This window comes from Argiope bruennichi, chromosome X2 (genome assembly GCF_947563725.1).
Source record: "Argiope bruennichi chromosome X2, qqArgBrue1.1, whole genome shotgun sequence".
Classification (NCBI taxonomy): Eukaryota; Metazoa; Arthropoda; class Arachnida; order Araneae; family Araneidae; genus Argiope; species Argiope bruennichi.
The window spans coordinates 45,164,909-45,177,502 of NC_079163.1; the positions used below are offsets into that span (position 1 = coordinate 45,164,909).

Here is a 12,594-nt window from a genome sequence, read left to right on the forward strand (position 1 = left end):
TTAAATTCAGAAGTCAATAAAGAAGCGACATTAAAAAAATATACTTATTTCGGATACTATGGATTAAATTAGTCCATTATTTAAGAAAAGTTTTACATTTAGTAAGTTCAATATTTTATTAATAATCATTGATTTGTTTATGTGGAATTCATGTCATTTTCTCAGAATATGTGAAAAGAATCTGGAGCAAAATTAATATTAATTGTGAAAGTTTTCTCTTATCAACCTGTGAATATTAAAATTTCTAAATTTATACACATTCCTAAATTCTTTTTATGGTTTTTTTAGGATGTATGTTTAACAAAAGGGAATGCCTCCGGTCTTACACAGGTAATATAAATATTTAATATTTTCAAAAGCAAGATATGCAAGTCAGGCATGATTTTTAATGAAATATTATATATATATTTGAAGATTTGACCAAAGTCGAAGAAGTGATTTTTTCTTTTAGAAGAATAATTATTTTAGCTCCAAAATCCAATTGTTTTAATTTTCTTAATAAATTAATGTCGAACAACTTCTACACAATTTTGTATAGAAATTTAGAAAAGCAACTTCCAAATATTGGGATGGGGGAAATAACACCCTTGAAGACGTATCTATTTTCTCGTTTGTTAAATGTAATCCATTTAACAAGTGATATCCTTGGATTTAATTTATGTTCCTTTGACTCATAATACATTTTACCTACAATTTTCAGTCATATGCCACGAAGGCCTGGTACCAAATTTTCTCGGTTTTTCGATTCTTACTCACATTTTCAGTTGAATCCTTCAAATTATTTTCGCATTTATTGTCCTACTTTTCATTTAATAAGTCCTTTCGAAAAGGAATACAAAGGCACAATTTCATAGGTAATCTGAAGATACGTTACTATTAGAAAAAGAGTTCAAATTGAATTTTTCTAGTAGGAGGTTATTGAACAAATTTTTATGCACATACTGAAAATTCATAATGAATTTAATAAAGAAAATCATTAATTTTTAATTAAAAAAAGGTAGCGTTCTCTATTACATTATTACATTTAAAAAAATGTAAATTAAAAAGGTTTAATATTTTTAAAATTTAAAAAGAATGTAAAATGCAAAATTTAAGAAAAGTTTTATATTTAGTAAATTCAATACTCAATAAATAATCATTGATTTGTTGATGTGGAATTTTATATCATCTTCTCAGAATATGTCGAAAGAATCTGGAGCAAAAATAATATTAATTGTGAAAGTTTTATTTTATCATACTGTTAATATTAAACTTTGTAAGTTTTTACAGATTCCAAAAGTCGTTTTTTTTTTTTAGTGCGTAAATCTAAGAAACATGGACCTGACGAAAAAGGACCATCTGCAGGTATTATAAATATTTAATATTTACAAAAGTAAGCTATGAAAAGCAGGAATAATATTTCATTAAATATCATATATATTGGAAGATATTACCAAAGTCTAAGAAGTGTTTTTTTCTCATAGAAGAACAAATATTTTAGTTCCAAAATCCAATTGTTACAATTTTCTTAATAAATTAATGTCTAACAACTTCTACACAATTTTGTATAGAAATTTAGAAAAGCAACTTCCAAATATTGGGATGGGGGAATAACACCCTTGAAGACGTATCTATTTTCTCGTTTGTTAAATGTAATCCATTTAACAAGTGATATCCTTGGATTGAATTTATGTTCCTTTGACTCATAATACAATTTACCGACGATTTTCAGTCATATGCCACGAAGGCCTGGTACAAAATTTTCTGGGTTTTTCGATTCTCACTCACATTTTCAGTTGAATCGTTCAATTCAAATTTAAATTATTTTCGCATTTATTGTCTTACATTTCATTTAGTAAGTCAATTCGAAAAGGAATACAAAGGCACAATTTCATAGGTAATCTGAAGATACGTTAATATTAGAAAAGAGTTCAAATTGAATTTTTCAAGTAGGAGGTTATTGAACAAATTTTTATGCCCATACTGAAAATTCATAATGAATTTAAGAAAGAAAATCCTTAATTTTTCATTTAAAAAAGGCAGCGTTCTCTATTAAATTATTACATTTAAAAAAATGTAAAATAAAAAGGTTTAATATTTTTAAAATTTAAAAAGAATGTACAATGCAAAATTTAAGAAAAGTTTTATATTTAGTAAATTCAATACTCTATAAATAATCATTGATTTGTTGATGTGGAATTTTATATCATCTTCTCAGAATATGTGAAAAGAATCTGGAGCAAAACTAATATTAATTGCGAAAGTTTTCTTTTATAATACTGTTAATATTTAACTTAGAAAGTTTTTCCAGATTCAGAAAGTAATGTTTTTTTTTTTTTTTTTTTTGAGATGTCAGATATGACAGTGTGAGGCAGAGTGACAGGTCCTGCTTCCGTCTTAATGTATGATATCCTTAAATATATCACTACAAAGTTGTGAAGTGTGATCTAAGTGTTAATGCCGTCTATTCCGAATATAAGGAATGCTGTAAGCAAAATTTTTTGCTGTTATTTCAAGTTTTAAATTCAGAAGTCAATAAAGAAGCGACATTAAAAAAATATACTTATTTCGGATACTATGGATTAAATTAGTGCATTATTTAAGAAAAGTTTTGCATTTAGTAAGTTCAATATTTTATTAATAATCATTGATTTGTTTATGTGGAATTCATGTCATTTTCTCAGAATATGTGAAAAGAATCTGGAGCAAAATTAATATTAATTGTGAAAGTTTTCTCTTATCAACCTGTGAATATTAAAATTTCTAAATTTATACACATTCCTAAATTCTTTTTATGGTTTTTTTAGGATGTATGTTTAACAAAAGGGAATGCCTCCGGTCTTACACAGGTAATATAAATATTTAATATTTTCAAAAGCAAGATATGCAAGTCAGGCATGATTTTTAATGAAATATTATATATATATTTGAAGATTTGACCAAAGTCGAAGAAGTGATTTTTTCTTTTAGAAGAATAATTATTTTAGCTCCAAAATCCAATTGTTTTAATTTTCTTAATAAATTAATGTCGAACAACTTCTACACAATTTTGTATAGAAATTTAGAAAAGCAACTTCCAAATATTGGGATGGGGGAAATAACACCCTTGAAGACGTATCTATTTTCTCGTTTGTTAAATGTAATCCATTTAACAAGTGATATCCTTGGATTTAATTTATGTTCCTTTGACTAATAATACATTTTACCTACAATTTTCAGTCATATGCCACGAAGGCCAGGTACCAAATTTTCTCGGTTTTTGGATTCTCACTCACATTTTCAGTTGAATCGTTCAATTCAAATTTAAATTACTTTCGCATTTATTGTCCTACTTTTCATTTAATAAGTCCTTTCGAAAAGGAATACAAAGGCACAATTTCATAGGTAATCTGAAGATACGTTACTATTAGAAAAAGAGTTCAAATTAAATTTTTCAAGTAGGAGGTTATTGAACAAATTTTTATGCACATACTGAAAATTCATAATGAATTTAAGAAAGAAAATCCTTAATTTTTCATTTAAAAAAGGCAGCGTTCTCTATTAAATTATTACATTTAAAAAAATGTAAAATAAAAAGGTTTAATATTTTTAAAATTTAAAAAGAATGTAAAATGCAAAATTTAAGAAAAGTTTTATATTTAGTAAATTCAATACTCTATAAATAATCATTGATTTGTTGATGTGGAATTTTATATCATCTTCTCAGAATATGTGAAAAGAATCTGGAGCAAAACTAATATTAATTGCGAAAGTTTTCTTTTATAATACTGTTAATATTTAACTTAGAAAGTTTTTCCAGATTCAGAAAGTAATTTTTTTTTTTTTTTTTTTTTTTTTTTTTTTTTTTTGAGATGTCAGATATGACAGTGTGAGGCAGAGTGACAGGTCCTGCTTCCGTCTTAATGTATGATATCCTTAAATATATCACTACAATGTTGTGAAGTGTGATCTAAGTGTTAATGCCGTCTATTCCGAATATAAGGAATGCTGTAAGCAAAATTTTTTGCTGTTATTTCAAGTTTTAAATTCAGAAGTCAATAAAGAAGCGACATTAAAAAAATATACTTATTTCGGATACTATGGATTAAATTAGTCCATTATTTAAGAAAAGTTTTACATTTAGTAAGTTCAATATTTTATTAATAATCATTGATTTGTTTATGTGGAATTCATGTCATTTTCTCAGAATATGTGAAAAGAATCTGGAGCAAAATTAATATTAATTGTGAAAGTTTTCTCTTATCAACCTGTGAATATTAAAATTTCTAAATTTATACACATTCCTAAATTCTTTTTATGGTTTTTTTAGGATGTATGTTTAACAAAAGGGAATGCCTCCGGTCTTACACAGGTAATATAAATATTTAATATTTTCAAAAGCAAGATATGCAAGTCAGGCATGATTTTTAATGAAATATTATATATATATTTGAAGATTTGACCAAAGTCGAAGAAGTGATTTTTTCTTTTAGAAGAATAATTATTTTAGCTCCAAAATCCAATTGTTTTAATTTTCTTAATAAATTAATGTCGAACAACTTCTACACAATTTTGTATAGAAATTTAGAAAAGCAACTTCCAAATATTGGGATGGGGGAAATAACACCCTTGAAGACGTATCTATTTTCTCGTTTGTTAAATGTAATCCATTTAACAAGTGATATCCTTGGATTTAATTTATGTTCCTTTGACTAATAATACATTTTACCTACAATTTTCAGTCATATGCCACGAAGGCCAGGTACCAAATTTTCTCGGTTTTTCGATTCTCACTCACATTTTCAGTTGAATCGTTCAATTCAAATTTAAATTACTTTCGCATTTATTGTCCTACTTTTCATTTAGTAAGTCCTTTCGAAAAGGAATACAAAGGCACAATTTCATAGGTAATCTGAAGATACGTTACTATTAGAAAAAGAGTTCAAATTAAATTTTTCAAGTAGGAGGTTATTGAACAAATTTTTATGCACATACTGAAAATTCATAATGAATTTAAGAAAGAAAATCCTTAATTTTTCATTTAAAAAAGGCAGCGTTCTCTATTAAATTATTACATTTAAAAAAATGTAAAATAAAAAGGTTTAATATTTTTAAAATTTAAAAAGAATGTAAAATGCAAAATTTAAGAAAAGTTTTATATTTAGTAAATTCAATACTCTATAAATAATCATTGATTTGTTGATGTGGAATTTTATATCATCTTCTCAGAATATGTGAAAAGAATCTGGAGCAAAACTAATATTAATTGCGAAAGTTTTCTTTTATAATACTGTTAATATTTAACTTAGAAAGTTTTTCCAGATTCAGAAAGTAATTTTTTTTTTTTTTTTTTTTTTTTTTTGAGATGTCAGATATGACAGTGTGAGGCAGAGTGACAGTTCCTGCTTCCGTCTTAATGTATGATATCCTTAAATATATCACTACAATGTTGTGAAGTGTGATCTAAGTGTTAATGCCGTCTATTCCGAATATAAGGAATGCTGTAAGCAAAATTTTTTGCTGTTATTTCAAGTTTTAAATTCAGAAGTCAATAAAGAAGCGACATTAAAAAAATATACTTATTTCGGATACTATGGATTAAATTAGTCCATTATTTAAGAAAAGTTTTACATTTAGTAAGTTCAATATTTTATTAATAATCATTGATTTGTTTATGTGGAATTCATGTCATTTTCTCAGAATATGTGAAAAGAATCTGGAGCAAAATTAATATTAATTGTGAAAGTTTTCTCTTATCAACCTGTGAATATTAAAATTTCTAAATTTATACACATTCCTAAATTCTTTTTATGGTTTTTTTTAGGATGTATGTTTAACAAAAGGGAATGCCTCCGGTCTTACACAGGTAATATAAATATTTAATATTTTCAAAAGCAAGATATGCAAGTCAGGCATGATTTTTAATGAAATATTATATATATATTTGAAGATTTGACCAAAGTCGAAGAAGTGATTTTTTCTTTTAGAAGAATAATTATTTTAGCTCCAAAATCCAATTGTTTTAATTTTCTTAATAAATTAATGTCGAACAACTTCTACACAATTTTGTATAGAAATTTAGAAAAGCAACTTCCAAATATTGGGATGGGGGAAATAACACCCTTGAAGACGTATCTATTTTCTCGTTTGTTAAATGTAATCCATTTAACAAGTGATATCCTTGGATTTAATTTATGTTCCTTTGACTAATAATACATTTTACCTACAATTTTCAGTCATATGCCACGAAGGCCAGGTACCAAATTTTCTCGGTTTTTCGATTCTTACTCACATTTTCAGTTGAATCCTTCAAATTATTTTCGCATTTATTGTCCTACTTTTCATTTAATAAGTCCTTTCGAAAAGGAATACAAAGGCACAATTTCATAGGTAATCTGAAGATACGTTACTATTAGAAAAAGAGTTCAAATTAAATTTTTCAAGTAGGAGGTTATTGAACAAATTTTTATGCACATACTGAAAATTCATAATGAATTTAATAAAGAAAATCCTTAATTTTTCATTAAAAAAAGGCAGCGTTCTCTATTAAATTATTACATATAAAAAAATGTAAAATAAAAAGGTTTAATATTTTTAAAATTTAAAAAGAATGTAAAATGCAAAATTTAAGAAAGTTTTATATTTAGTAAATTCAATACTCTATAAATAATCATTGATTTGTTGATGTGGAATTTTATATCATCTTCTCAGAATATGTCGAAAGAATCTGGAGCAAAAATAATATTAATTGTGAAAGTTTTCTTTTATAATACTGTTAATATTAAACTTTGTAAGTTTTTACAGATTCCAAAAGTCGTTTTTTTTTTTTTTTAGTGAGTAAATCTAAGAAACATGGACCTGACGAAAAAGGACCATCTGCAGGTATTATAAATATTTAATATTTACAAAAGTAAGCTATGAAAAGCAAGAATAATATTTCATTAAATATTATATATATTGGAAGATATTACCAAAGTCAAAGAAGTGTTTTTTTCTTATAGAGAACAATTATTTCACTTCCAAAATCCAATTGTTACAATTTTCTTCATAAATTAATGTCGAACAAATTTTACACAATTTTGTTTAGAAATTCAAAAAAGCAACTTCCAAATATTGGGTTGAAAAATAACACCCTTGAAGACGTATCTATTTTCTCGTTTATTAAATGTAATCCATTTAACACGTGATATGCTTCGATTGAATTTATGTTCCTTTGACTCATAATACAATGTACTTACGATTTTCAGTCATATGCCACGAAGGCCTGGTACAAAATTTTCTCGGTTTTTCGATTCTCACTCACATTTTCAGTTGAATCGTTCAATTCAAATTTAAATTACTTTCGAATTTATTGTCCTACTTTTCATTTAATAAGTCCTTTCGAAAAGGAATACAAAGGCACAATTTCATAGGTAATCTGAAGATACGTTACTATTAGAAAAAGAGTTCAAATTGAATTTTTCAAGTAGGAGGTTATTGAACAAATTTTTATGCACATACTGAAAACTCATAAAGAATTTAATAAAGAAAATCCTTAATTTTTCATTAAAAAAAGGCAGCGTTCTCTATTAAATAATTGCATTTAAAAAATGTAAATTAAAAAGTTTTCAATATTTCTAAAATTTAAAAAAATGTAAAATGCAAAATTTAAGAAAAGTTTTATATTTAGTAAATTCAATACTCTATAAATAATCATTGATTTGTTGATGTGGAATTTTATATCATCTTCTCAGAATATGTGAAAAGAATCTGGAGCAAAACTAATATTAATTGTGAAAGTTTTATTTTATAATACTGTTAATATTTAACTTTGAAAGTTTTTCCTAATTCCAAAAGCCGTTTTTTTTTTTTTTTTGAGATGTCAGATATGACAGTGTCAGGCAGAGTGACAGGTCCTGCTTCGGTCCTAATGTGTCATATCCTTAAATATATCACTACAATGTTTTGAAGTCTGATCTAAGTGTTAATGCCGTCTATTCCGAGTATAAGGAGTGCTGTAAGCAAAATTTTTTGCTTTTATTTCAAGTTTTAAATTCAGAAGTCAATAAAGAAGCGACATTAAAAAAATATACTTATTTCGGATACTATGGATTAAATTAGTCCATTATTTAAGAAAAGTTTTACATTTAGTAAGTTCAATATTTTATTAATAATCATTGATTTGTTTATGTGGAATTCATGTCATTTTCTCAGAATATGTGAAAAGAATGTGGAGCAAAATTAATATTAATTGTGAAAGTTTTCTCTTATCCACCTGTGAATATTAAAATTTCTAAATTTATACACATTCCTAAATTCTTTCTATGTTTTTTTTAGGATGTATGTTTAACAAAAGGGAATGCCTTCGGTCTTACACAGGTAATATAAATATTTAATATTTTCAAAAGCAAGCTGTGCAAGTCAGGCATGATTTTTCATGAAATATTATATATATTTGAAGATTTGACCGAAGTCGAAGAAGTGATTTTTTCTTTTAGAAGAATAATTATTTTAGCTCTAAAATCGAATTGTTTTAATTTTCTTAATAAATTAATGTCGAACAACTTCTACACAATTTTGTATAGAAATTTAGAAAAGCAACTTCCAAATATTGGGATGGGGGGAATAACACCCTTGAAGACGTATCTGTTTTCTGTTTTTGTTAAATGTAATCCATTTAACAAGTGATATCCTTGGATTTAATTTATGTTCCTTTGACTCATAATACATTTTACCTACAATTTTCAGTCATATGCCACGAAGGCCTGGTACCAAATTTTCTCGGTTTTTCGATTCTTACTCACATTTTCAGTTGAATCTTTCAAATTATTTTCGCATTTATTGTCCTACTTTTCATTTAATAAGTCCTTTCGAAAAGGAATACAAAGGCACAATTTCATAGGTAATCTGAAGATACGTTACTATTAGAAAAAGAGTTCAAATTGAATTTTTCAAGTAGGAGGTTATTGAACAAATTTTTATGCACATACTGAAAATTCATAATGAATTTAATAAAGAAAATCCTTAATTTTTCATTAAAAAAGGCAGCGTTCTCTATTAAATTATTACATTTAAAAAAATGTAAAATAAAAAGGTTTAATATTTTTAAAATTTAAAAAGAATGTAAAATGCAAAATTTAAGAAAAGTTTTATATTTAGTAAATTCAATACTCTATAAATAATCATTGATTTGTTGATGTGGAAATTTATATCATCTTCTCAGAATATGTCGAAAGAATCTGGAGCAAAAATAATATTAATTGTGAAAGTTTTATTTTATCATACTGTTAATATTAAACTTTGTAAGTTTTTACAGATTCCAAAAGTCGTGTTTTTTTTTTAGTGCGTAAATCTAAGAAACATGGACCTGACGAAAAAGGACCATCTGCAGGTATTATAAATATTTAATATTTACAAAAGTAAGCTATGAAAAGCAGGAATAATATTTCATTAAATATTATATATATTGGAAGATATTACCAAAGTCAAAGAAGTGTTTTTTTCTTATAGAAGAACAATTATTTCAGTTCCAAAATCCAATTGTTACAATTTTCTTCATAAATTAATGTCGAACAAATTTTGCACAATTTTGTTTAGAAATTCAAAAAAGCAACTTCCAAATATTGCGTTGAAAAATAACACCCTTGAAGACGTATCTATTTTCTCGTTTATTAAATGTAATCCATTTAACACGTGATATGCTTCGATTGAATTTATGTTCCTTTGACTCATAATACAATGTACTTACGATTTTCAGTCATATGCCACGAAGGCCTGGTACAAAATTTTCTCGGTTTTTCGATTCTCACTCACATTTTTAATTGAATCGTTCAATTCAAATTTAAATTACTTTCGAATTTATTGTCCTACTTTTCATTTAATAAGTCCTTTCGAAAAGGAATACAAAGGCACAATTTCATAGGTAATCTGAAGATACGGTACTATTAGAAAAAGAGTTGAAATTGAATTTTTTCAAGTATGAAGTTATTGAACAAATTTTTATGCTCATACTGAAAATTCATAATGAATTTAATAAAGAAAATCCTTAATTTTTCATTAAAAAAAGGCAGCCTTCTCTATTAAATTATGACATTTAAAAAAAATGTAAATTAAAATTTTTTTATTATTTTTAAAATTTTAAAAAAATGTAAAATGCAAAATTAAAGAAAAGTTTTATATTTAGTGAATTCAATACTCTATAAGTAATCATTGATTTGTTGATGTCTAATTTTATATCATCTTCTCATAATATGTGAATGGAATCTGGAGCAAAAATAATATTAATTGTGAAAGTTTTATTTTATCATACTGTTAATATTTAACTTTGTAAGATTTTACAGATTCCAAAAGTCTTTTTTTTTTTTTTTTTTTTTTTAGTGCGTAAATCTAAGAAACATGAACCTGACGAAGAAGGATCATCTGCAGGTAATATAAATATTTAATATTTTCAAAAGTAAGCTATGAAAAGGAGGAATAATATTTCATTAAATATTATATATATTGGAAGATATTGCCAAAGTCAAAGAAGTGTTTTTTTCTTATAGAAGAACAATTATTTTAGTTCAAAAATGCAATTGTTACAATTTTCTTCATAAATTAATGTCGAACAAATTTTACACAATTTTGTATAGAAATTTAAAAAAGCACCTTCCAAATATTGGGGGAAAAAATAACACCCTTGAAGACGTATCTAATTTCTCGTTTATTAAATGTAATCCATTTAACACGTGATATGCTTCGATTGAATTTACGTTCCTTTGACTCATAATATAATGTACTTACGATTTTCAGTCAAATGCCACGAAGGCCTGGTACAAAATTTTCTCGGTTTTTCGATTCTCACTCACATTTTCAGTTGAATCGTTCAATTCAAATTTAAATTACTTTCGAATTTATTGTCCTACTTTTCATTTAATAAGTCCTTTCGAAAAGGAATACAAAGGCACAATTTCATAGGTAATCTGAAGATACGTTACTATTAGAAAAAGAGTTCAAATTGAATTTTTCAAGTAGGAGGTTATTGATCAAATTTTTATGCACATACTGAAAATTCATAATGAATTTAATAAAGAAAATCCTTAATTTTTCATTAAAAAAAGGCAGCGTTCTCTATTAAATTATTACATTTAAAAAAATGTAAAATAAAAAGGTTTAATATTTTTAAAATTTAAAAAGAATGTAAAATGCAAAATTTAAGAAAAGTTTTATATTTAGTAAATTCAATACTCTATAAATAATCATTGATTTGTTGATGTGGCATTTTATATCATGTTCTCAGAATATGTCGAAAGAATCTGGAGCAAAAATAATATTAATTGTGAAAGTTTTATTTTATCATACTGTTAATATTAAACTTTGTAAGTTTTTACAGATTCCAAAAGTCGTTTTTTTTTTTATTGCGTAAATCTAAGAAACATGGACCTGACGAAAAAGGACCATCTGCAGGTATTATAAATATTTAATATTTACAAAAGTAAGCTATGAAAAGCAAGAATAATATTTCATTAAATATTATATATATTGGAAGTTATTACCAAAGTCAAAGAAGTGTTTTTTTTCTTATAGAAGAACAATTATTTTAGTTCCAAAATCCAATTGTTACAATTTTCTTCATAAATTAATGTCGAACAAATTTTACACAATTTTGTATAGAAATTTAAAAAAGCAGCTTCCAAATATAGGGGGGGGGGAAATAACACCATTGAAGACGTATCTATTTTCTCGTTTGTTAAATGTAATCCATTTAACACGTGATATGCTTCGATTGAATTTATGTTCCTTTGACTCATAATACAATGTACTTACGATTTTCAGTCATATGCCACGAAGGCCTGGTACAAAATTTTTTCGGTTTTTCGATTCTCACTCACATTTTCAGTTGAATCGTTCGATTCAAATTTAAATTATTTTCATATTTATGGATTAAATTAGTCCATGTCGAACAACTTCTACACAATTTTGTATAGAAATTTAGAAAAGCAACTTCCAAATATTGGGATGGGGGGAATAACACCCTTGAAGACGTATCTATTTTCTCGTTTGTTAAATGTAATCCATTTAACAAGTGATATCCTTGGATTTAATTTATGTTCCTTTGACTCATAATACATTTTACCTACAATTTTCAGTCATATGCCACGAAGGCCTGGTACAAAACTTTCTCGGTTTTTCGATTCTCACTCACATTTTCAGTTGAATTGTTCAATTCAAATTTAAATTACTTTCGAATTTATTGTCCTACTTTTCATTTAATAAGTCCTCTCGAAAAGAAATACAAAGGCACACTTTCATAGGTAATCTACTAATACGTTACTATTAGAAAAAGAGTTCAAATTGAATTTTTCAAGTAGGAGGTTATTGAACAAATTTTTATGCACATACTGAAAACTCATAAAGAATTTAATAAAGAAAATCCTTAATTTTTCATTAAAAAAAGGCAGCGTTCTCTATTAAATAATTGCATTTAAAAAATGTAAATTAAAAAGTTTTCAATATTTCTAAAATTTAAAAAAATGTAAAATGCAAAATTTAAGAAAAGTTTTATATTTAGTAAATTCAATACTCTATAAATAATCATTGATTTGTTGATGTGGAATTTTATATCATCTTCTCAGAATATGTGAAAAGAATCTGGAGCAAAACTAATATTAATTGTGA

General features: G+C 25.6%; 1 protein-coding gene across 1 annotated transcript in view; it reads left to right on the forward strand.

Annotated features, from left to right (window-relative positions):
- The window catches only part of LOC129959730 (retinitis pigmentosa 1-like 1 protein), a 68,379-nt gene that overhangs the window by 49,279 nt on the left and 6,506 nt on the right, over positions 1 to 12,594 (forward strand). The window contains exons 17-25 of the mRNA XM_056072620.1: positions 289 to 330; positions 1,297 to 1,344; positions 2,787 to 2,828; positions 4,289 to 4,330; positions 5,783 to 5,824; positions 6,793 to 6,840; positions 8,275 to 8,277; positions 9,281 to 9,328; positions 10,315 to 10,362. Coding sequence (XP_055928595.1) covers positions 289 to 330; positions 1,297 to 1,344; positions 2,787 to 2,828; positions 4,289 to 4,330; positions 5,783 to 5,824; positions 6,793 to 6,840; positions 8,275 to 8,277; positions 9,281 to 9,328; positions 10,315 to 10,362 — 363 coding nt within the window. The remainder of the gene's footprint in view (positions 1 to 288; positions 331 to 1,296; positions 1,345 to 2,786; positions 2,829 to 4,288; positions 4,331 to 5,782; positions 5,825 to 6,792; positions 6,841 to 8,274; positions 8,278 to 9,280; positions 9,329 to 10,314; positions 10,363 to 12,594) is intronic.